General features: G+C 45.3%; 8 protein-coding genes across 8 annotated transcripts; 7 read left to right on the forward strand and 1 right to left on the reverse strand.

Annotated features, from left to right (window-relative positions):
* Positions 1-728: 728 nt before the first annotated feature.
* BHQ10_009604 (uncharacterized protein) lies at positions 729-2,113 on the forward strand (the record flags this gene model as incomplete). The annotated part of the gene is made up of 4 exons (XM_040882538.1): positions 729-962; positions 1,038-1,163; positions 1,214-1,363; positions 1,424-2,113. 4 exons carry the CDS (start codon positions 729-731, stop codon positions 2,111-2,113), a joined length of 1,200 nt encoding a protein of 399 aa, XP_040738106.1.
* A 1,337-nt stretch (positions 2,114-3,450) lies between these two features.
* On the reverse strand, positions 3,451-5,561 carry BHQ10_009605 (uncharacterized protein; the record flags this gene model as incomplete). The annotated part of the gene is made up of 3 exons (XM_040882539.1): positions 3,451-4,153; positions 4,418-4,936; positions 4,987-5,561. The coding sequence occupies 3 exons, from the start codon at positions 5,559-5,561 to the stop codon at positions 3,451-3,453; spliced, it is 1,797 nt and encodes a 598-aa protein (XP_040738107.1).
* Positions 5,562-6,696: 1,135 nt separating this feature from the next.
* On the forward strand, positions 6,697-7,443 carry BHQ10_009606 (uncharacterized protein; the record flags this gene model as incomplete). Its single annotated transcript, XM_040882540.1, has 1 exon — positions 6,697-7,443. The coding sequence occupies one exon, from the start codon at positions 6,697-6,699 to the stop codon at positions 7,441-7,443; it is 747 nt and encodes a 248-aa protein (XP_040738108.1).
* An 834-nt stretch (positions 7,444-8,277) lies between these two features.
* On the forward strand, positions 8,278-9,320 carry BHQ10_009607 (uncharacterized protein; the record flags this gene model as incomplete). The annotated part of the gene is made up of 3 exons (XM_040882541.1): positions 8,278-8,390; positions 8,445-8,578; positions 8,647-9,320. 3 exons carry the CDS (start codon positions 8,278-8,280, stop codon positions 9,318-9,320), a joined length of 921 nt encoding a protein of 306 aa, XP_040738109.1.
* Positions 9,321-10,451: 1,131 nt separating this feature from the next.
* Positions 10,452-11,699, forward strand: BHQ10_009608 (uncharacterized protein; the record flags this gene model as incomplete). The annotated part of the gene is made up of 4 exons (XM_040882542.1): positions 10,452-10,726; positions 10,783-10,986; positions 11,072-11,497; positions 11,570-11,699. The coding sequence occupies 4 exons, from the start codon at positions 10,452-10,454 to the stop codon at positions 11,697-11,699; spliced, it is 1,035 nt and encodes a 344-aa protein (XP_040738110.1).
* A 1,554-nt stretch (positions 11,700-13,253) lies between these two features.
* BHQ10_009609 (uncharacterized protein) lies at positions 13,254-14,413 on the forward strand (the record flags this gene model as incomplete). The annotated part of the gene is made up of 5 exons (XM_040882543.1): positions 13,254-13,464; positions 13,530-13,600; positions 13,657-13,868; positions 13,927-14,057; positions 14,106-14,413. 5 exons carry the CDS (start codon positions 13,254-13,256, stop codon positions 14,411-14,413), a joined length of 933 nt encoding a protein of 310 aa, XP_040738111.1.
* Positions 14,414-16,074: 1,661 nt separating this feature from the next.
* BHQ10_009610 (uncharacterized protein) lies at positions 16,075-16,865 on the forward strand (the record flags this gene model as incomplete). Its single annotated transcript, XM_040882545.1, has 2 exons — positions 16,075-16,437; positions 16,497-16,865. 2 exons carry the CDS (start codon positions 16,075-16,077, stop codon positions 16,863-16,865), a joined length of 732 nt encoding a protein of 243 aa, XP_040738112.1.
* Positions 16,866-17,341: 476 nt separating this feature from the next.
* Positions 17,342-19,021, forward strand: BHQ10_009611 (uncharacterized protein; the record flags this gene model as incomplete). The annotated part of the gene is made up of 1 exon (XM_040882546.1): positions 17,342-19,021. The coding sequence occupies one exon, from the start codon at positions 17,342-17,344 to the stop codon at positions 19,019-19,021; it is 1,680 nt and encodes a 559-aa protein (XP_040738113.1).
* Between the last annotated feature and the right edge of the window lie 1,442 nt (positions 19,022-20,463).

Genomic DNA, 20,463 nt, shown 5'->3' on the forward strand with positions numbered 1-20,463 from the left:
TTTGCGCGCGCAACTTTTTCCGTGCTGAGTGCAGGGTGGATCAACATACCTTACAGGCTAAAAGGTCAAGCAACTGATCGCCTACCTATTACCAGTAGAGGCAGGCATGTGGCTGAATTATGCATTGATCCCACATAGACTACATAGATGCTCAGTTAATTCAAAACAGATTTTCCTATCAAACTTTCAAATGGTGCTCAGCCCTGCAACAATCAGTAACGATAAATCATTTACTTTTCCTGTGTATCGAGTGAATCAAGCAAATACGGTAAATGAAACTTATATAAACCCTTCTATCGGATCCCTTGGTCTCAGTCCCAAATTTCTCTCCCAAGATCAGCACTCGATTGATATCTCCCCGTTTCTACAACCTAGAAACCCCGTTATATTGTCACCAGCCATGGCTTCTGTACTTTTCGGAGGCTCTTGTATCACCCCGGCACACATGGTTGAGTGTACGTGTTTTGCATGGTTCCTTCCTGCATCCTGCTAACACCCAATCCAGACAACGAACCCTTTGTTGGGAGCCTGAGTTTCTATCATTTTAATATGATTCTATCAGGCAGTTGTACGTTGATTACCTTCGTATTGATGGTTGTCCTGATGGCCGAGCATGCATGTCATCTTAGCAATCCTTCTCAACAGCTAAAGTAAGTCGTTTTAACCGAGCCAGGCTTGTGGGTAGTATTTTTTACATTTTTTGTTGCAGGATCATGAGAATCTGTCACATGCTTCCCTCATACGCAATACTCTCATACATTCCCGTCTGCTTCCCTGATTCTTATGTCTACGTATCTGGATGGACGGAAGTCTGGCAGGCTATTGCTCTCTACGCGTTTCTCATGCTCCTCATTGACTTCCTTGCTCCTACCGATGAAGAGAAGATCTCCTTTTTTGCATCTCTCGTTATTAGGAAGACCTTCAAGAAAGGGAAGTATAGGGAGGGTGTGTCGTGGCTCAAGGTAAGAACAAATTGATTGATTTCAGTGCAAATCGACCAGTCACATTAAGTATTGACAAATTCTATTCTGAAACAGCTCACCTACTACAGTGTGTTGCAATACCCTATCATTGTTCTCATCTGCGCCATTGCACAATGTGTAGCACAGTATTTCAACCGATACTGTCTTGATTCGGACTCGCCAGTGTTCGGACATATTTGGGTAAGTCCAGCATCATGTGTTGGAAAGAGCAACAATTAACAAAAGCATAGATCGAAGTAATTTCCAGCGTTTCCGTTTCTATAGCAATCCAGGCTATTATCGGATTCTACCAAAATACTAAAATGTACATGAAGGAGCAACATCCTATGAGGAAATTGCTGGCCTTCAAACTTATGGTTGGGCTGATTTTTCTTGAGCAAGTAAGTAGTTTTCTTTGGGTTGACTTGGATGTACAAACCTGCTAATCTGATTTTCAAAAGATCATATTTATTGTCCTTGAGGCCACCAATGTTCTCCACCATACTTCTTCGATTAGCTACGCAGACATTAAAATTGGTCTTCCAAATATGATTATCTGCGTACAGATGGTCCCGTTCGCCTTTCTGATTCGCTGGGCATATAGCACCAAGGCCTATCGGTTGAACAAGTCTAATAACAGGAACATGGAATTAGGCGATGAAGAATCCGAAACAGGAGACTCCAATGAACAGCTCTTTGTTCCTGCTACGGGAAGAAAAAACTGGCAACGTCGACGTACGACCTACCAGGGTGGAAGATGGGGTATCAACGCCTGGACCGCTTATATCAACCCTCTAGAAATGCTCCGAGATGGCATCGCAATGTACAAGCTGCTGGTCGATGTTCAGATAAGGAAACAAACAAAAATTGCTCCGCCAGAGTCAACTGAAGAAATGAGCAATCGGACTCAAGATCAGCTCCCAGAAACAGAGGATTCGCATCCTATGCCTCAAGAGCAACAGGGCAATAGCGGCTATTCACCACTCAGTGCTCACCCGCATGGTCTGAGCGAAATGACAGCAGTGTCTGATTATAGGCCGCGGACATTGCATTATAGCCAACCCATGAATAGCCGGCCCATAGCTGAGTACAGTACACGATACGACCCTGCAGACATTAACTACGAGCATCATCAGCAGTCTTATCAATAGTGGTTTGAAGATACTATCGTTCCTACCTGTTATAGTTTTATATTTCATCATATTTTAGAGCAAAATATAGATATCCAAGATAAGTTGAAATCATTTCATGAGCTTAATTATAAGCACACACAGTTGAATCTTTATTACATCATTGTTTACTCTAGTAATCTGTGCGTTGACATCGATGACTAGTGTAATTGAAATTGGAAGATCAACGGAACTAGTAAGAATATATTCGTATAATACCATAATGACTGCGATGTTAGTCTCCAATACAACGGGGCTCTATTCCTATCTTTAGGATGGCGTTCTCCTTACATACTTGGGAAGTAGCCTTTAAGTGGTTATAAGTATGGCTTTACCTTCCCCATCAGATAGTTCTACACGAGACTGCTATCAATCAAGAAGTTATTCCATATTGATGAACTTATCCCATAGGTTTTTTGGACTAGCCTTACACCAATCACTGTTTCGTGTTCTGGGACCGTGCTTGGTAGAACCAACAATATGGCTACTTTGAACTTTAATCTATAAGTATATTCATGAATATAAAGAAAAATTTGAATTGATATAAAATTGTTTATTTAGAAATTGTATGGTTGTATTTATTATTTTCTGAAACAACGGTAGCTTGTAAAAGTTTGTTATATTTACAAACCATTGCAGCATTGCTAAATCCTTTAGATCAGGGTGCTTTCGGTCCGTGACTCTATTTCAGTTTACAACAAGTCTATCGGTGCCAACGTAATATAAAAATAGCTACATGCCAACCAGGGGTGGTACCTTCGTGAATTTTTGCCAGGCACCTCCATACTGGAATCCTGGATTCCCGTTTGCGCCTTGACTTCAGTTTTGCAGGTAGGGAAATACGGTAAGATCGTCGCGAGTCGTGCTTTGGCGCCGCCACGCGCAATTTTGTGGAAATAAGCATTCTATTAGTGCTATGCAGGACAGGATACGCCAAATATTGCGTTTTGGTCAGTCAATGGTCGGTAGTTACCATCTAACTGTTCGACCTTATGGAGGTGGTGGTATAAGATTTGGGTGGCTTGTTTGTTCCAGCGCATTTACTCTCTCTGTATCTTGCTGAACCGATTCTCCGTAGCCAATTTAGATGCTATAATTAGCGTCTACATAGAAACCAAACTCTAGTTATGACTGACACATCCTGTCTCTTAATATATTCTTCCACGCCGTGGCTCTTCACATCCAAGACATGTTCATAGGCTCAAATACCCCGTCATAGCTCGATCCTGGGTCCCAATTAGATAGATCAAGTGAATTATCGAACGGGCTGAATGATCCAACATGGGGCCATAAGTTCCACGCGTCGAAAGATGGCGTATCTAAATCCATGCCCATAAAGAAACATTGGTTGAATCAGGAGCGAAGTTGAACAGATTCAACGTTTCATCGCACTTTGAGCCCTTTAAAAGCTCTCTTCTTAGTCGCTCTAGGATATTGTGTAAACCGTAGATAATCTTGCTACTTGCGGCATAGACGCAGCCAGTGGCAAAAGCAGACTTTGTCGATTTCCATGGAGAGGCTGCCATGTTGCCAATACACCTCGCACATCTCGGGAGAAGATCCAGCTGCTTCTCAAAATTTTGATTCAACCGTCCAAAAACCCGTACTTTCACAAGGTTATTTTCGACAATGTTTTTGCACACAAAAACGATACTATAGACTACGTTTTGAAGTGGAGCCTTGAATGGGATACCGCCCATCTTCCACTCGACGCACTCTAGGAACGTCTCCAGCACACGCACGAGTCGTTCCGGATATGCCTCCCCGAAGCGTTCGAGAAATGCAGATAAATGTTGGCCCGGAGCATCGGGCGGGCTATTCACACTTCCTGCGACTTCGTCCACAATTCGGAGGGATTCTGAGTGAATGTCCGGATCTCCGTTATTCTTTCCTTCGATGAGCCTTTTTCTCGATACTGCGGAATACAGCAGACCTAGACCGCATATTCCAGCAAACACCCAGTGAAATTTCATCTCCAACAGAGAACGGGCAGCTGATAGATCTTCCCAACTTCTTTGACCACTAGCATCCACTAGTAAGCTATTAGAGACTTTTATTTGCTCCTGGCACCTTTTTTCCACTTCTTCCACAACAAGTAACAAACGTTCTGGGGTATTCCAACACTGTTTCGCCTGTATTAGTGCCTCTAGCATGACATAGAATGTCATACTCCATTGAATATGAAAAACTACTCTTGGTGAGCACTGATGGTTCTGTAAAACATGTTGATACGCGTCAATATGAGGCTGCATATATTGAACCATGCTTAGCATTATGGGTATGGACTTTGACAAGAACCCATCGAGGCACATGTCGAGGCAACGAATCTTCAGTTCTTGCACAGAAGCGGCAAAGCACCGCTCAAATTCTGGACTCTGTGGGTTCATCAGATCATCAAAAAAGGAGACATCTCGTGCGGGTAACATGGTGAGTCTTTCCGCAATTCTATACGCAAGATTGACGTAGACCTCAGGGCTGACTGCCTTGTGCGCGACAAACTGTGAGGTGGCGAGGAGGGATGGTCTGAATTCAGCGAGGAAGAGACAGACAGCAACGGAGTCTGGATGCGTGGGTGGGGAGAAGATGAACTCTTGTCCGTACGACGAGACTGCCAGTTGGAGGCTCTGTTTTAGATGTGGATATTGTTGTGCAAGACTTTCGGTACCTTCAAAGGATGTTAAGCAAAGGAGGGCAAAAAGGAGATTCGTGGCGGGATTGGTGGAAGAAATCTCCTCTGAGATTAGTCGGTTCCTCAGATTCGCTAGACTAGGTGTATTTGGAAGGAAGAATCGATACCAGACCAAGCTTGGCATGATTTAGCAAAAGCGGGAATACAGGTTTAGCAGTGCACTCACTAATTGTCTAATGAGATGGCTATATCATTGCTGATAAGATCCGACAGAGGTCTTTTCCAGCGTGACGTAGCGTAGGCAATTTCGCATCCAAAGGCGGTGTCTTTCCCCAAGACAGAAGACATAAAAGCATTAGCTTCGGTCATGGATCGAAAGACGGCCCTCTTGTCTGGTCGCTGCGAGGGTTTCGGATTGCCATTGGCCTGTGAGGGAATTGTATTTCCTCCAGGAACCTCTGAGAATAAATGGTCATTTATCTCTAGGCCCAAGAGCGCAGTTTCCACTTCATCCTCTTTTTCTTCTGGCTTCTCAAGAGGCACAGATGCTTGGTTCTGGGGTGGGTTGCGCTGGCTGCGCTTCGCAGCTGGGCGTCCGAGAGTACTCCGCTCAATAATACATTGTAGGTCGAGATGGCGACACCGTTCGCACGAGGTTTCCAGCGGCTGGGGAATGCCCAAGGGGCCTATGCTCTCGGGACTCGGCAGGACACATTTGATCTTCCTTGACCTGCATCCAGCACAGATCAAGCGCGCATATTTGCCCCGTGGACCCCGTTCAGTCCTCTGGTCCTGCTGCATAATCCACGTGGACGCGGTACTTCGCGGTACTTTGCGCAATTTCTCCCTGCGACAACGTGGGTGGGAGAACAGGGACGTACTAAGTTTGATCCGTACAGACCCGAATTAGTGTCTCTTTAGTGTCTATTGAAGGGACGGTGGGTACTGATTGCTTAGGATACCACGGTATATACTATTTAGGCATGTTGGAAAACGAGGCCACCTAACTGGGTTCGGATACCGTGCTTCACTGCCTCATACGGTACCTAGACCCACAGGATATCCGATTTCCATCCAAATCGCCAAAAACCGCGAGTATTCCGGACCGTGTTAAATTTTTTTATCGATCACCCTGTCTATGGTCAAGTAGCAATTATGCATTACATCCCGCTTGTGCGAGCATCTGTGAAGAATCCCGTGTCTCATAGGCGATAGCGCGTCGTGCACTCTACTCTAGGGTACGGTATATCTTATCCAAGGCCGGCTGAGGATGGGGGGGGTGTTGGCGCGCGGAGAGCGTTTCCCTACGTCATAGAATGAAGTAGTTGGGGCCAGTTCGAATTTACCAACGGCACCATCGCTATCAGCGCCTTGATTAGTGTTGAAGAGCCAGACCTCGACATGTTGATCAGCCTCACCACCTCTAAAGCCTGTCGAGAGCCTGACTTGTCTGTCTGCCTTGGACCTGCATTAGGCTCGTCTCTGTATCGCCGTTCATTGCTGGCCCCCTGCGTAGAGGAACGCTAACGCTGGCCCTGGGGATGCCGAGCTGATGTCCATGCGACCCTGCCAATTAGAATCGACGTTTTCCTTGCCCTGTTCGCACGCGATCGGATCTCTCCAGCGCTGGATTGAGTGGCGTCTGTCAACGCGTTGGGGTGGACTACCGTTACCTCATTCTTTACATACTGTAGGAGTCAATTTTCCACAATTTCAATGGCGTTAAGGATTGTCAAACTTGACTCGACGGGCGCAATTAATTGCGCGCTAGCATTGGAAAGTTGGTGGCGGGCAGATCGCAGTTGATCCACAAGCGGAACTATTTGCGCTTTACAAAATCCATATATTTAGAACTGTTTCCTGTCTTGCATAACTTTGATTTTCTCCTCTTCTTTCAAAAATCAAGCCATTCTTTAAACTCGGATTCACCGACACCATGAGACCCTTTGCAGACAAAATAATCCCTGCCCCTGGAGATCTCCCCAACGTCTATGCAGATGCCCAACGCGTTTTCGAGGTCCTGCAGTCAGGCGGCGTGGTTATTTTGCCGACTGAAGTTGGCTATGGATTGATGGCCACATCTGCGGAAGCCATTGACCGAGCCTTCGCTGCGAAGCGACGTCGACCGGGCCACGCTCAGGGTCTATATGGAACACATGAATTGCACCGGGAACTTCACGTCCTGGACGACCGGAGGTTCGAAATGACACGTGTGCTAGTCGAAGACCTGGACATGAGCTTCATGGCTGTTGCGCCATGCCATAGCGATCATCATCTTCTTCGGGCATTGTCCCCACAAACCCTGTCAAAGGTCACAAAAGACGGCACCATCGCTATGTTCATCAGTTGCAGTTCGCTTCTGAAAGAGATTTGCAGACTTAATGCTACTTCAGGTCAGCTCATGGTAGGATCTAGCGCAAATGTGTCAGGTGGCGGACAGAAATTCCGCGTCGAAGATATTGAGGATGAAGTCAAAGAGGCAGCGGATTTGATTGTCGATTATGGTCTTCAGCGCTATCATGTATATGGACGACCTTCTCTCATCATGGATTTTAACCAGATGAAGATTTTACGAATGGGGTCCTGCTATGAACTGTTCCGCGAACGCATGCAGAAGTTTTGGGGGGTGGAGTTGCCTGAGGACCCTGATTATAAGGGTGATCGTACTGAAAACTCAAGTTAAAGGCGAAGCCGAAGACTATGGAAGACATCGTTTATCCAGATTCTGTTAAATCCTCACTAACTGTCTACATTTGAAAACTCTCTTGTACTTCACAACCTATCCTGTGTGAATTACTGTGTAATTATTACGGCTACACATCATCCGAGCCACAGAGATGTAATTGATTTGGTTCCGGTTATTCATACTGCCTGACGTTGGAAGCAGCAAATCTCGCAATGTTGACAGGATCCTGCTCGGCCTGAAGTCGGCCTGAAGTTCTACTAATGATATTAGCGTGCGCGGATATAGCATCACGAGCAATGCATGCCTTTTTGATAGTCATTTCTCTCTTCAAAACAGTGCTCTTGGTCTTTATCATTTAATACTGAAAAAAAAAAAAGCTTGCAGTACCTCTGCGTCTTCAAAACTCCGACCTGCACCCTGTCTTTGAGTAGGCAGCATGGGAAAGACAGCAAAGTTACGGGCTCAACTTTGACTGGATTCGGAAAGTGGGTGCTTACGTGGGCGTAGTTGTCTAATGATAAGCCGAGGGCCAATCGGGTCGAGTGGCGGTAAATTAGGGCTAGGATATTGAGCTCAACTTAGGACTGACTCTCGGTATTGATGCGGGGGGGTACATGCTCTGGCTAGTCATTCCGGCGTAAACAATAGGCAAACGATTGCCGCTGGGAAGTATACCAACCGCAGAGGTCGATCTTGGAAGTTAATCGTCATCTTGACCTTGCATAATGTGCTAATAAAAACGCTATCATTAACGAGAAAATACAACATTGAAGCTACCAAAACATAAACAAACGAGGCAACTTAAAGAAAGCAGAAGCAAAAGGGCCGGCAATGTCCTTTCTACGATTCTTTCAGAGGGGATACACCGCGTTGCTCAACCCTCCAGAGGTGTCAAAGCACGAAGATGCAATTCGTCTGGGGCTGCTAGGTGCATCTACTATAGCGTAAGTTGATTTGAAGCTCGATTCATCTGATAACTAAGAAATATGGGCTCTAAGACCACTTTCTGTCATCAACCCGGCAAAGTCACACCCCGAGGTTATTGTGGCTGCAGTTGCTGCCCGGTACGTGAAACGTGCTGAACAATACGCGAAGAAGTACGATATACCAACTGTCCATGCATCCTATCAAGGTACTGCCCTTACACTGAACCTATTGCCCAATTATAAGATGAGAAACTAAGGAGATGACTGTGCCTAGAATTACTCGACGATCCGTACATAGATGCTGTATACATTGCACTACCAAACCACCTACACTTTGAATGGGCGTTGCGTTCACTGCAGGCTGGAAAACACGTTCTGCTTGAGAAGCCTTCATGCTCCAACTCAGAGGAGGCTAGGCTCTTATTCAACCATTCATTGGCAACGAAAAAAGGTGCCCCTGTGCTTCTTGAAGCCTTTCATTATCAGTTCCACCCATCATGGCAGACATTTCTACGCGAAATCCGTGAATCTGAGGGTACTGTGAAACATGCCTTCTCACAGCAGTATATCCCGAAGGGAGTAATGCCAATCGATGATATTCGCTTCAGCTACAAATGCGCTGGTGGGTCTTTAATGGATCTGGGCACCTATGCACTTTCTACTGTTCGCCTTGTCCTTGGAGCAAATAACAAGGTGCTTCCTACTGATGTTCAGTATCGCAAAATGTCATTGATAAATGGAAATCAAGCTGAGCCCAAGATTGACCAAGCTATCTCGGCCTCCCTTGTTACTGAAAGTGGTCAAGGTGGCTTGATTGTAGTTGATCTGGCTAGTCAAGGGGGCTGGCCATCTTTCCTACCAGCGTCTTGGACAGCAAATATTGCAACTACTGGATGGCCAAAATGTGAAGCTGTTCTGGAAGAAGTGCAGGTCCACAAAGAACAATAGGGGCGACCGGAGCATGTTATGCAACGAACCATTATCATCTGGAACTACTTGGTACCGACCATCTATCATCGCATAGAGATTTGCGATCGACATTACCTCCGAAGCCAAGGCGTCGAAGTCAAGTCTTGGAAGGAAACAAAATACCAATCAGCCTATACATCGGCTGAGGAAGGATTCAAGGATTACCAAGATTGGTGGACCACATGGCGTTGTCAGCTGGAGGAATTCGTTCACCGAATTAAGGGAAGGCCTGGCTCCGGAGTGTGGATTGACGGACAAGAAAGTATTCTACAAATGGAGGCAATTGATGATATTTATCGCAAAAGTGGCTTGGGACCTAGACCAACCAGCACTTTTAGAATCTGATATCTGAGTCAGACCAGTCTTTGAACATTTATTACATTGATAGGACCCTATTTTGAAGGCCTTCCGGCTGCTGGTTGACCATGCTCTGGAACATGAAAGCCAGGAATTTACTCATCACTTGGTCAACGAGCTGAAGTAAACGGCTGCTAGGGTGCGAAGCCACTAAACATGTGAAATAATATGCAGAGATATGTTTCTACTCGGAGTGGGGATGGCATTACGTGTTAGGACCCTGCAATACCTTCAATGTTGGATCTGTCGTCGGCCTTACACTCTACCTACCGTAAATCCAAAATCACCTAGCCAGGATCCGCGTACCGGAAAAGAATAAGAATATCCTTAGTCAGTGGGTTGCATTGAACATCATAGATGATTTCCAGATTGTTCATTATTAAAGCGCTGTTCGCTACTAGTCAATCGGATGGTTTGGTTCAAGCCAAACATTGTGATTGGACAGATCCTCAACACAGTAGCAGATATTCGAAGCGAATGGCAAACTTGGAAAGGATCACATTGGGGCTTCTCATCCTTGCACTGTCTTTTGATCTTAAGGACGACAATAAAATTTTGAGGGGCACCAATCGGAAATTGCGGATCGAAGCACTGCTTGGAGAACATACCGGAAAGGTAGCACCGGCGAAGGAGTCAAGACAAAGTAATGAAAAACATATAAGATATGTTATGTGTTGATTTATCACTAAGTCACTTGAAAGTTAGACTCTTACGACAGCAAGAGAATAACCAAAACTTCAAAGTATTGCAACCATGGCGACCACAATTCTTGCCGCTTCGGGGGAAGTGCCTCCTCGAATGGCGCATGCTGACGATCTCGTTGCATTTGAAAAACGAATATACGGCGACTGGAGAGATGAATTTCACAAAAGTGGATGCGTCGTCATAAAGGGAGTAATTTCTCCCGAGCGTGCAGAATACTATCGCGAAAAACAACTAGAATGGCTCAAAAAGTTCGAACTTGGATTTGATGAGCATGATGAAAGTACCTGGACTGCTGTTCATCTCCCTGTCAGCTTTAAGGGCGGGTAATACATGCTCGTTTCTTCGACTCTCTATATCACAGATTGCTTACGTGGAATAGGATGTACTTTGCGTATGGGGCGATTCATGAAAAGTTCGTCTGGGAGGCCCGCACAGAGCCTGGTGTGATAGATGTGTTTTCCAAGTTATGGGAAACCGACGAACTCATAACAGCGTTCGATGGATTTAACGTGACGTTTCCACGCCGAAATGATGTGAAATGGACCCCATGGCCTCATTTAGATCAGAGCCCAAAGCGCAAGGGGTAGGTGTGCCAGATATTTTGACTTAAAATGCTACATCCCCATCTACATACGCAGCTCATATTAATGCTAACATCTATCCACCAGTATGCAAGCAGTTCAGGGTTTGTTGAACTTTGCCCCAAATGGACCGAAAGATGGGGGACTGGTTTTGATGCGCGGTTCCTCAAACCTCTTCGACGAATACTTCTCCCAGGAGCGTAAAATGTACCCCCATGAAGATGCTCCTCCTCCAGAACTCGAATGGGAAGACGTCTTCTTCTTTGATGAAAAGAAGGACTTGAAATGGTTTACAGACCGTGGATGTGAGTTGGTAAAGATAAATATGGAACCAGGTGACCTTGTGCTTTGGGACTCTCGTACAATTCACTACGCTCGTCTTCCTGAAGGTGATCAAATCAGACATGCACAATACATCTGCATGACACCGCGCCGGTTTGCAACGCAAGAAGCCCTAGATCTGAGAAAGGAGTGCTGGGAGAACTATCTCGGCACTACCCATTGGCCACACAGGTATGTGTACCCAGAGATCATTGTCAAACAGATCAATCCAAAAATAAAAGACTTCTGACTAAATGGACATAGAAACATTCTCGTCAAAAGAGAGAAGCCCATGCGCAATGGAGAAGTCTGCCCAAAACATCGCGAAGAGCCGTTCGAGAAGCCAGTAGTGACTGAACAAGTCTTGAAATTGGTAGGAGTTCACGCATACTAACTTGAATCCCTCGTTAGTTCCGGGGATGATGAACAGGTGCCATGTGGTTAGTAGGCAGTTCGAGCAGGATTCTTTAGCTTAGGCTTTGTATATGTCAATGTATTAAATAGTTTTGACATGATGTATGCATAATATTCGAGCAAGAAATAGGTGTGATTTTTTAACGAGAATGTAGCAACTACAATCAGACAGTACGTCATGTCTCTAGTATACATACAGGATTTAAGAAGGCTTAAATTTTACCGATTGATACTACTATATTGATAGTGCACTCCATTTTCCATGTGAGCCTAGCATACTGTCGAATCAGACGATGCATCATCTTACCCAAGTTCTTATATAACGACAGCGAGGCAAATTTTCGCAATCTTAGTTTTGGAAGAATCTTGATGTTTTCACTTTTCGCCTTATCTACTGCGATTGACCAAATGCTACCCTCTAAGGGTTACTTTCTTGCGTACTCGATATTCCCCGACGGCTTTCCTTTTCTCTTGTAATTCTAAATTGACATATTTCAACTCCTCAAATATTATCTATCTCGTTAGCCTCACTGTTAATAGTCAATCAATCAACCACCCCAACTATTTTTAGCTCCCTACTTTTATAACAGAGTAGTATGAAAAGCCCTAAAATCTCAGGTGTGATGATGTGTGCCTTACGAATCAGGACTCACCAACTCACCGCGTGATCTAGATAACCCTGCTGCATTAGCACTCATGCATGTATGTATATTTATCAGAGCGTAGATCCTGGCCCAGATTCGGGACTAGGAATCGATCGATTACCTAGCTTTTATAGTACAATTTTAAACTGTTACTAGAACCCCCACCATGTACTTTTGACTATTATTGTCCTAGGTATTGTTTCCACAAAGCGTTCTGTAGTCACACCCAGCTATTCGAACTATCATTCAACCACCCGTCGTATAATTAAGGTGTGACAACTTGAATAGTTATTCTGTACCTGCAAACTACTGTGTTTATACTTTTCTACGGTCTTTGTACTATTGACCTTATCTCCGGGCTCCACGAAACGTGATTCTTCAAGTTATTGAATTATGTCGCGCAACACGCGGGACGGATATATAGAGTTACATTTAAGCTTCAAGGGGGCTTGCAGATCCCGAGAACTAATTCCATACCCAACAATCACCTAGGGCTCGATTCGCTCTCGGACTATGTATCTTATTAGGAAGGTGAGATGGTGCTTTGGTATAGCTTTAAAAATTTATTAATTAATATGCCTTTTTTTTCGCTGCTTCGCGTAGAGAGTATACTTCCTGGTTGGAGATTCCCCTGCACACTCTGCCGCTGCACGTGGTCGATCGTCAGGTTTTAACACGATCAGGTTATATTGCGACGATACTACCTTGCTTGCATCTTCGGTTAGTCGAACAGCAACGCAAAGAGAGGCGTGACGAATGCATAAACCATAGCATGTGAATGCTCCCCGTCTATATGAGTATATATAGGCGGGGGAATGTAGCCAGAGACCAAGCAGGTTGTGTCTTCCAGCTCCATCCTCCTGTGCACTATCACCACCACTCCGGGTATCATGATCTTCTCAAGAACTGCTGCGCTTTTCGCGCTGGCGTCAGGCGTGTACGCCCAGTCGCAATATACTTCTACTGCAACGGCTGCCGTAGCCAAGGCTGCTGCCACAGCGCTAACTCTATCCCCCACATCGAGCGTCGCTGGTCTCACTTTCGATCGCTTTGTTCAGATCTGGCTAGAGAACCAGGATTACAGTGCAGCTATCGAGGACAGTGAGTGACTGATGTCGCGCGATTCGAACGTAATGCAATTTGCATCAAGCTAATCTCGGATGTAGCGAACCTCGCCTATCTTGCGTCTCTCGGCATCACCCTCACGAATTATTTTGCAATCACCCATCCTTCTCAGGTAAGATGACCTAAGTTCGGTGGACTATTTCCTTCTCGCTCACATTGGCGTCGCAGCCTAACTATGTGGCCGCTGTTGGTGGTAGCACCTTCGGGATCGCTGACGACAGTACGCACTACATCTCTTCGAGCACCAAGACAATCGTAGATCTCCTGGAAAATGCTGGCGTCAGCTGGAGTTTGTATCAAGAGGATCTGCCTTATTCTGGCTTTGAGGCAAATTATCCCAACCAAAAAACCGGTGCAAATGACTACATGCGCAAGCACAAGTGAAGCTACCAACACCCAAAATTGCGTGCGAGCACAAAGTGACTAACATTTTCCAAGTCCCCTGATGAGCTACAACTCGGTGACATCAAACACCGATCGTCTTGCTAAATCAAAGAACTTCACCATGTTCTACAAAGACTTGGACAACAACGAACTGCCTCAATGGATGTTCATCACCCCCAACATGAGTATGTCTTTCTTTTCTCTCTTGTTTGAACCCGAACTGACTCCACTAGCCAACGACGGCCACGATAGTTCGCTTGCCAAAGCTGGAGCTTGGTCTCGTAACTTTTTGACCCCTCTGCTCTCCAACAAGAACTTCAACACTGATAGTACTTTGATCATCCTTACCTTTGACGAAGGGTCAACCTTTGGGACAAACCAAATTTATGCTGTGCTGTTGGGTGGCGCCGTGACCAGCGCCCAGGTTGGTACCAGTGACGATACCGCATATGATCACTATAGTTTGTTGAAGACGGTGGAGACCAATTGGAACCTGGGTAACCTTGGAGAAAACGATGTGGATGCCACTGCATTCTTCTAGCTCGTTCACAATAGTCGATACCGAGGCATGAGTCTGTAGGAGCAATTGCGATCGTCTTCTATCATGCCACATTAAGCTGTGCATTAAAACATTTCGTGCGCTAGTTACATCAAAGTAAACAATATATCATTCTAGAAATCTAAAACAATGGCAATGTAATCTGCAGCACATACATCGGATAATAGTAATGGTGGTAAAGAGATTCGGGGGATGTCCCGAGAAACACCTCCACATTCCCGTGAGGTGGCCCATGATCAGATCTCCACTAGCTACCCACTGTCCATTCTATTTTTGAACACTGATTTCCAATGAACTTCATACAATCTGCGTGATCCAGCGGCCCCGATTGGCTGCGCTATATTCCATGGACGGTCATTCGATATCTCTTCCCGCAGAAACTCAATCGAGAAAGTTCATACTGATGGAGCAGTGTAGGAATCACTTCCCTCGGGGAATGAGACGACGTCTCAATTTTGACTCAAAGATGGAACTGAGAGACGCGAAAAGGACAGTTGGTAAAGTATTTCATATTTGGAACCTCTTGAACGACCACCATAAAGCAGTCCGACATTGAGGTGATATATAACAGTTCTCTTTATAGGGACATATCCCATAAGTATGGAAGACCTTTGGAGAATACGCCGTATATGAGCTATCAAGGTGCCTAAGTTCATGCGACGTCAAAGACTATCTGGAGCTAGAACCCCAGGCCCTCGGGGCCCCGGGACCCAAATCTCTCATAGCGTACAGTTCCTTATACAGACGTTGAATTTGCCTTTGCTGTTGGTGCTGCATATCTGCAGTGGAGAAATAATGGAGTGACTTCCATGTCACGGTTTTGTTCTTTTTAAGCCAATCTGACGTTCCTTTACTTATCCCAGGCATATAACATAATTCTCTATAAGTCCGAACTTGCTGTCCAGGGACATGCTCTCCTTTGTCCGTGACATGCAATCGTTGAGGCTTCTCAGCATGGCACTCACTTGAAGATATTTCGCGTCAAATCTCACAGCTGAAGCTGACTGGAGTTAATTAGAAACATACACAAACAAAATCCTTATGCCGTTTCTCCTCCGAAAAGCCGAAAACTGGTAATATCGTAGGAGTTAATAGCTATATCGTGTAAGGACGGAAATGTAAGCTCGCTTTCGGACCAGTAGATATTGAGTGTTTCCATTTATATATCCGACGTGGCTATATATTTCCGAGTACATCCGTATCAGTTTAGTCTTGGAGTGTTTGATATGTTTGTCTGTTGGGTAGTCAGGAGGGAATGACGTCATCTCGCTCGGTTCTCCGTGTTGACACCTTTTCAATCAGGCACTAGTATGACTACTAGCGAACCTGATGCCTGAGGCCATCAGTATCGCCGAAAAGCCGATGTCAGCGCCGTTCTAATCTTCATCTCTCGGATATGCCTTCTGAAGGATCACGGTGACACAACAACGCAGTCAAAACCGAAGCAAGTCATGGATATAAATATGGCGAGGGTCCCTGATCATGTTCGTCTTCTGGTCGCAGATTACAACATCAACCAGCAATCATCAAGTCACATTCCAAACCCAACCACCTTCGAACGATCCATAACCTGAATCATTCAACCCCACCATCCTCCGCAAAATAACCGTTTTACTATACAATCGCATATATAAACCATCATCATGTCTTACGCCGGGAAAGTCGCTGTTATCACAGGCGGTTCCAAGGGTATCGGACGAGCCGCAGCCGAACAATTCGTCGCTCTCGGAGCCAAAGTCGTCATCAACTACGCATCTGATTCTGCGGCAGCCGAAGAAGTAGTTCACAAATTGGGACAGGAAAATGTACTCGCTATCAAAGCCGATGCAGGGTCGCTCGCTGGTGTAAAGCAGATTGTCGATGAGACTGTTTCCCGATTCGGAAAGATTGATATCTTGGTTCCCAATGCGGGATGGATGCCGATGGCAAATCTTGAAGCAGTCACCGAGGAGCTGTTTGATCAAATCTATGCAATTAACGTCAAGGGACCGTTGTTCTTGGCCAAGGTGCGTTTCTGACGCGAACGCGATTTTGAAAGATGTACATGACTAACACATATTCATAGGCTGCTGTACCACATATGCCCCAAGGGTCACATATTGTATTCATCAGCACATCACTATGCCACGCCGGTAATATCATGCCACCCCAACTACTATACGTATCCACCAAAGGTGCCATTGAGCAGTTCACCCGCCTACTGTCTAGGGATCTTGCGCCCAAAGGCATTGTTGTGAACTGTGTGGCTCCAGGACCAACTGCGACTGAGCTGTTCTTGAGAGGGAAGCCGGATGCTCTGATTGAGGGTATTAAGAAACAGTCGCCGTTCAATAGATTGGGAAACCCAGAGGAGATTGCTGAAGCTATTGTGTTTATGGCGGGAACTTCATGGGTGGCAGGTCAGACGTTAAAGGCTAATGGCAGTTTGATTTGAGTACCATATATGTCGTACCTTCACCGCGATCTTGAATTTAATTACTTAGTTACTTATTAGATATCAAAATAATTTCATTATTTTCATCCGTTTGTATATAGACCAAATTCACCCCAAGACATACTTCCATTGGCTTACAAATGGTAGGGGCAGTATTTCTGGTCTGTCTATTCTCAGCTCTCCGCCACTAGGCTAGTTAACTAATTCCTTGCTAGTCTTAACGCCTTTCAGAGATAGCTGCGCCGCATTCGAAAGTGTTCACTCCACTGCTGGCCCGCTTCGGCGCAGTTTAGTATCTCCGTGGTTTGTTTATTATCCTGGGGGGATATTTTTTTTTAATTTGGTGTATTACACCGTCCCCTGTACGTGAGGGGTAGTATTCATTAAATTAACCGACTGTGCAGTTATGGGCCTGCCCAAGCATTGTGGAAATTGCATTCGAACCATCTTTCTGATCTCACAAACCCCGAATTACAATGGCTTATAACTGGTTTCGCATTGATCGGGACAATATCGGAAGTATCCTCGACACTAACGGGGAGCCCCTTTACTTGGATGAATACAATGGTCTTCTGCGTGAAATTATCGAGCGCAACGACGTGCCGACTCTCAAGTGTTATATACGGCAGATTGCAGGAAATGTTCCTCAACGTGACGGCACGATACAAGATGATCCATTGTGGGTTGCCGCCGCATATGGTAGCATTGATGCCCTCCGCGTGCTTCTTGATTTGTATGAGACCGATTCAGCACAGAATCAAGTACTAGGCGTAGACACCAGGGGATTCTGGATGCTAGATACTGCTTGCGAGTACGGTCAGCTTGAAACAGCGAGGTTCCTGCTTGATCGCGATTATCCGCTTGGGGCAGCTTACACTGAACGTCCTAACGGTGAGCTTGCGTTGCTGTCCGCGGGTAGTTCTCTGGTGCAGGCAGGTTCTTATGAGTTTACAAAGAGAAATCGACATCAACATGATAATAATAGTTGTCTGCAAGACCGCGTCGCCCGAAGTGAGGAATTGATACGCCTGCTCCTTGACAGGGGTGCTTCCCCTGAAAATGCTGTTCAAACACTTTACTTGGCACTTCATGAGAAAAGAGCAAATATAATACCACCCCCAGAACAGCATCGGATTCAAAGGCTGCTTGGTCAGATAGTCTCTCGGGGAAGTTATGAATTGGTTTCGCGCCTGATTATTGACAGTGCAGAAATACACAAGCGGCAAGAGCTGAGGTATAATCAAACTGTCCAACACGTCACTCCTCTTCATATTGCGAGCGGCTTCTGGAATATACCTGCGATCCAGGCGCTGTTTGACCATAGTGATAGGTCTGGAGTTGGATTTTCTGAGATGGTCTCTGTAAGTGACCACGATGGACGTTTGCCACTGCACTGGGCAGCACATGGTGCGGAAATTGGTGGGGAGATGAGTGATGAACAATTTATATCTGAAGAAGACCTATGTGCGCGAACAATAGGTACTCTTAAGCTACTTATAGAAAACAACCCTGACACTGTCAACTACCGTGACAGTCAATCTATGACTGCGTTACACCATTTCGTAAATGGTCATAGCGTCTGTAGCAGCAAGCTTCATTTCGAGGAGATCATACGATTTCTCTGTGAGACCGGGTTGGACGCTAGCTCTTACAACATTTGGGGTTGTACCACGTTGCATGAATTGGCAAAAACTTGGAATCCTGTCAGCCCAGACGTTCTCCAGATACTTTTGATGCACGGAGCCAAGACTACAATTAATCATATCGACTCACTTGGGAAAACCGCTCTTCACAGAATGGCGAAAAATTTGCGACAGGTTGAAGCAGTTCGGGTGTTACTCAGTCATGGCGCGGATAAGAATGTTTTGACTTCGGAAGGGAACTCGCCTCTTCATGAAGCTGCGATGGGTGTGCTCAGAGCTTCTATAGTGTGGGAGAAAGATACAAAAACTGAGCATGTGTATCCAAGCATGGCGGATAAAGTCAAGGTACAGGACGAAATGGTTATGGTATTACAAGAAGCCGGATGCTCCATGGATCAGCGTAATCGTGAGGGCAAGACCCCTCAACAGCTCTTGGAGGAGACCCGGGCCAACTGGCATAGAATTGAAGAGTCGAAGGGAAAGCCTCTAATAAGGGGACGCGGTCGTCGTTGAAAGCTTTCACAAGGAGGTCACGAGAGGATCTTGGTTCTATATGCAATCAATGAATGCCGTAGATAGGTTAATCAACTGATTATCACACGAAGAGATCACTTTTCTAGTCTCTTATTTCCGTATAGATTCAATTTCTAGTGGCGCTTATGACCCTACCGTATTTTTCTAGATTCCCATGCACAAGAAAAAATCAAGTACTATTTGTACAATTGTCAAGATGGCTATCCACGGCTCCAAAGCCGCAAGCTTTCCGTCAGCCTCCGGGCATGAACTATGCCTTTTATCTCCAATTCTCTTCTTCCGTATTGAACTTTATAGTGTAACGATCAGATCATTGAGAGGAAATTTTTGATCTGATCTAGATCTATCGATACAGGGAGAAAATTGCGTGCATGTCGTTTCGTTTTCATGCATGGCTCAAGATAAGTTGGAATATACATAAAACGAATAGCCGATCAAATTGTAAGAAACGAACCTACTCTACGAATTAATTGCGTACCAATAGAACCAGTAGGATTTGAGATGATCCTGAATCCATCCCCTGAATTGGTCTAGGGGCCAGGGGCTGGTGTTCCGTGATGTTTCATCGGGGCTGAGAACTATGACAGCAGAAGTGGTGGATGATGACGCGCCAAGATACGGCAATACTACCATCGATCTCCATCTTCTAGATCTTGAACATTATGGGTATCAGATTCAGACTCCGAATCTCCATGTCTAGTTCCTTGATGGCGAGACTGCTGGAAGATTGTTTCTTTGAGATATGGGATTATTAAATAACTATCTAATTGTTAAGATAATAATAGCTATGATATAATAATATCTATTGAGCTGGGGGGTCGCTGGTAATATTATCTGTGCCGTAATTTGAGATGCAGTCGTTGCTTCCTTCGTTCCTGGTGCACCGGTCAAAATATCTGAAATAATGCAAAAAGTTGAAGTTGTACCACATTGGTGGTAAGCCAGTACATATATCAAGCAAACTGCTACGGTAGAATCTCTAATAGCTCAAAATTATCTGAGTAGAGGCGAAAAGGTGATATCTGACGGAATGGAACTGGGCTAAGTACTCTCTGCGTGCGAAAGGGGTCCAATCCACCATGGTAAAGAAATCCATTTGCGGCCTTGTCATAGCAATAATAGTCCATGTTACCAATGTCGTCCCATCTGTGATGTAAAGTCAACACTGGCCTTTTACCCACTGCGCGCTGAGTCCAGCCGAGTCTGTCGCGTATGCCCACAAGTAACTCGTGATAGCCATTCGACTCTTGATGCAGAAATACCAAGTGACTCAACTTAACAGAGCTTACAGACGTGGACAGGTCAGCCAGCACGCTTAAAAGTTCATCGCCTCGCACTAGAAGTCCTGAAAGACCAAAATGTTTTAGTTTCTTCCATTTTTCATTGACTGCAGGCAATATCATTTTTAGTGGGATGAAGTG

This window comes from Talaromyces amestolkiae (genome assembly GCF_001896365.1).
Source record: "Talaromyces amestolkiae strain CIB chromosome Unknown scaffold25.1, whole genome shotgun sequence".
NCBI lineage: Eukaryota > Fungi > Ascomycota > Eurotiomycetes > Eurotiales > Trichocomaceae > Talaromyces > Talaromyces amestolkiae.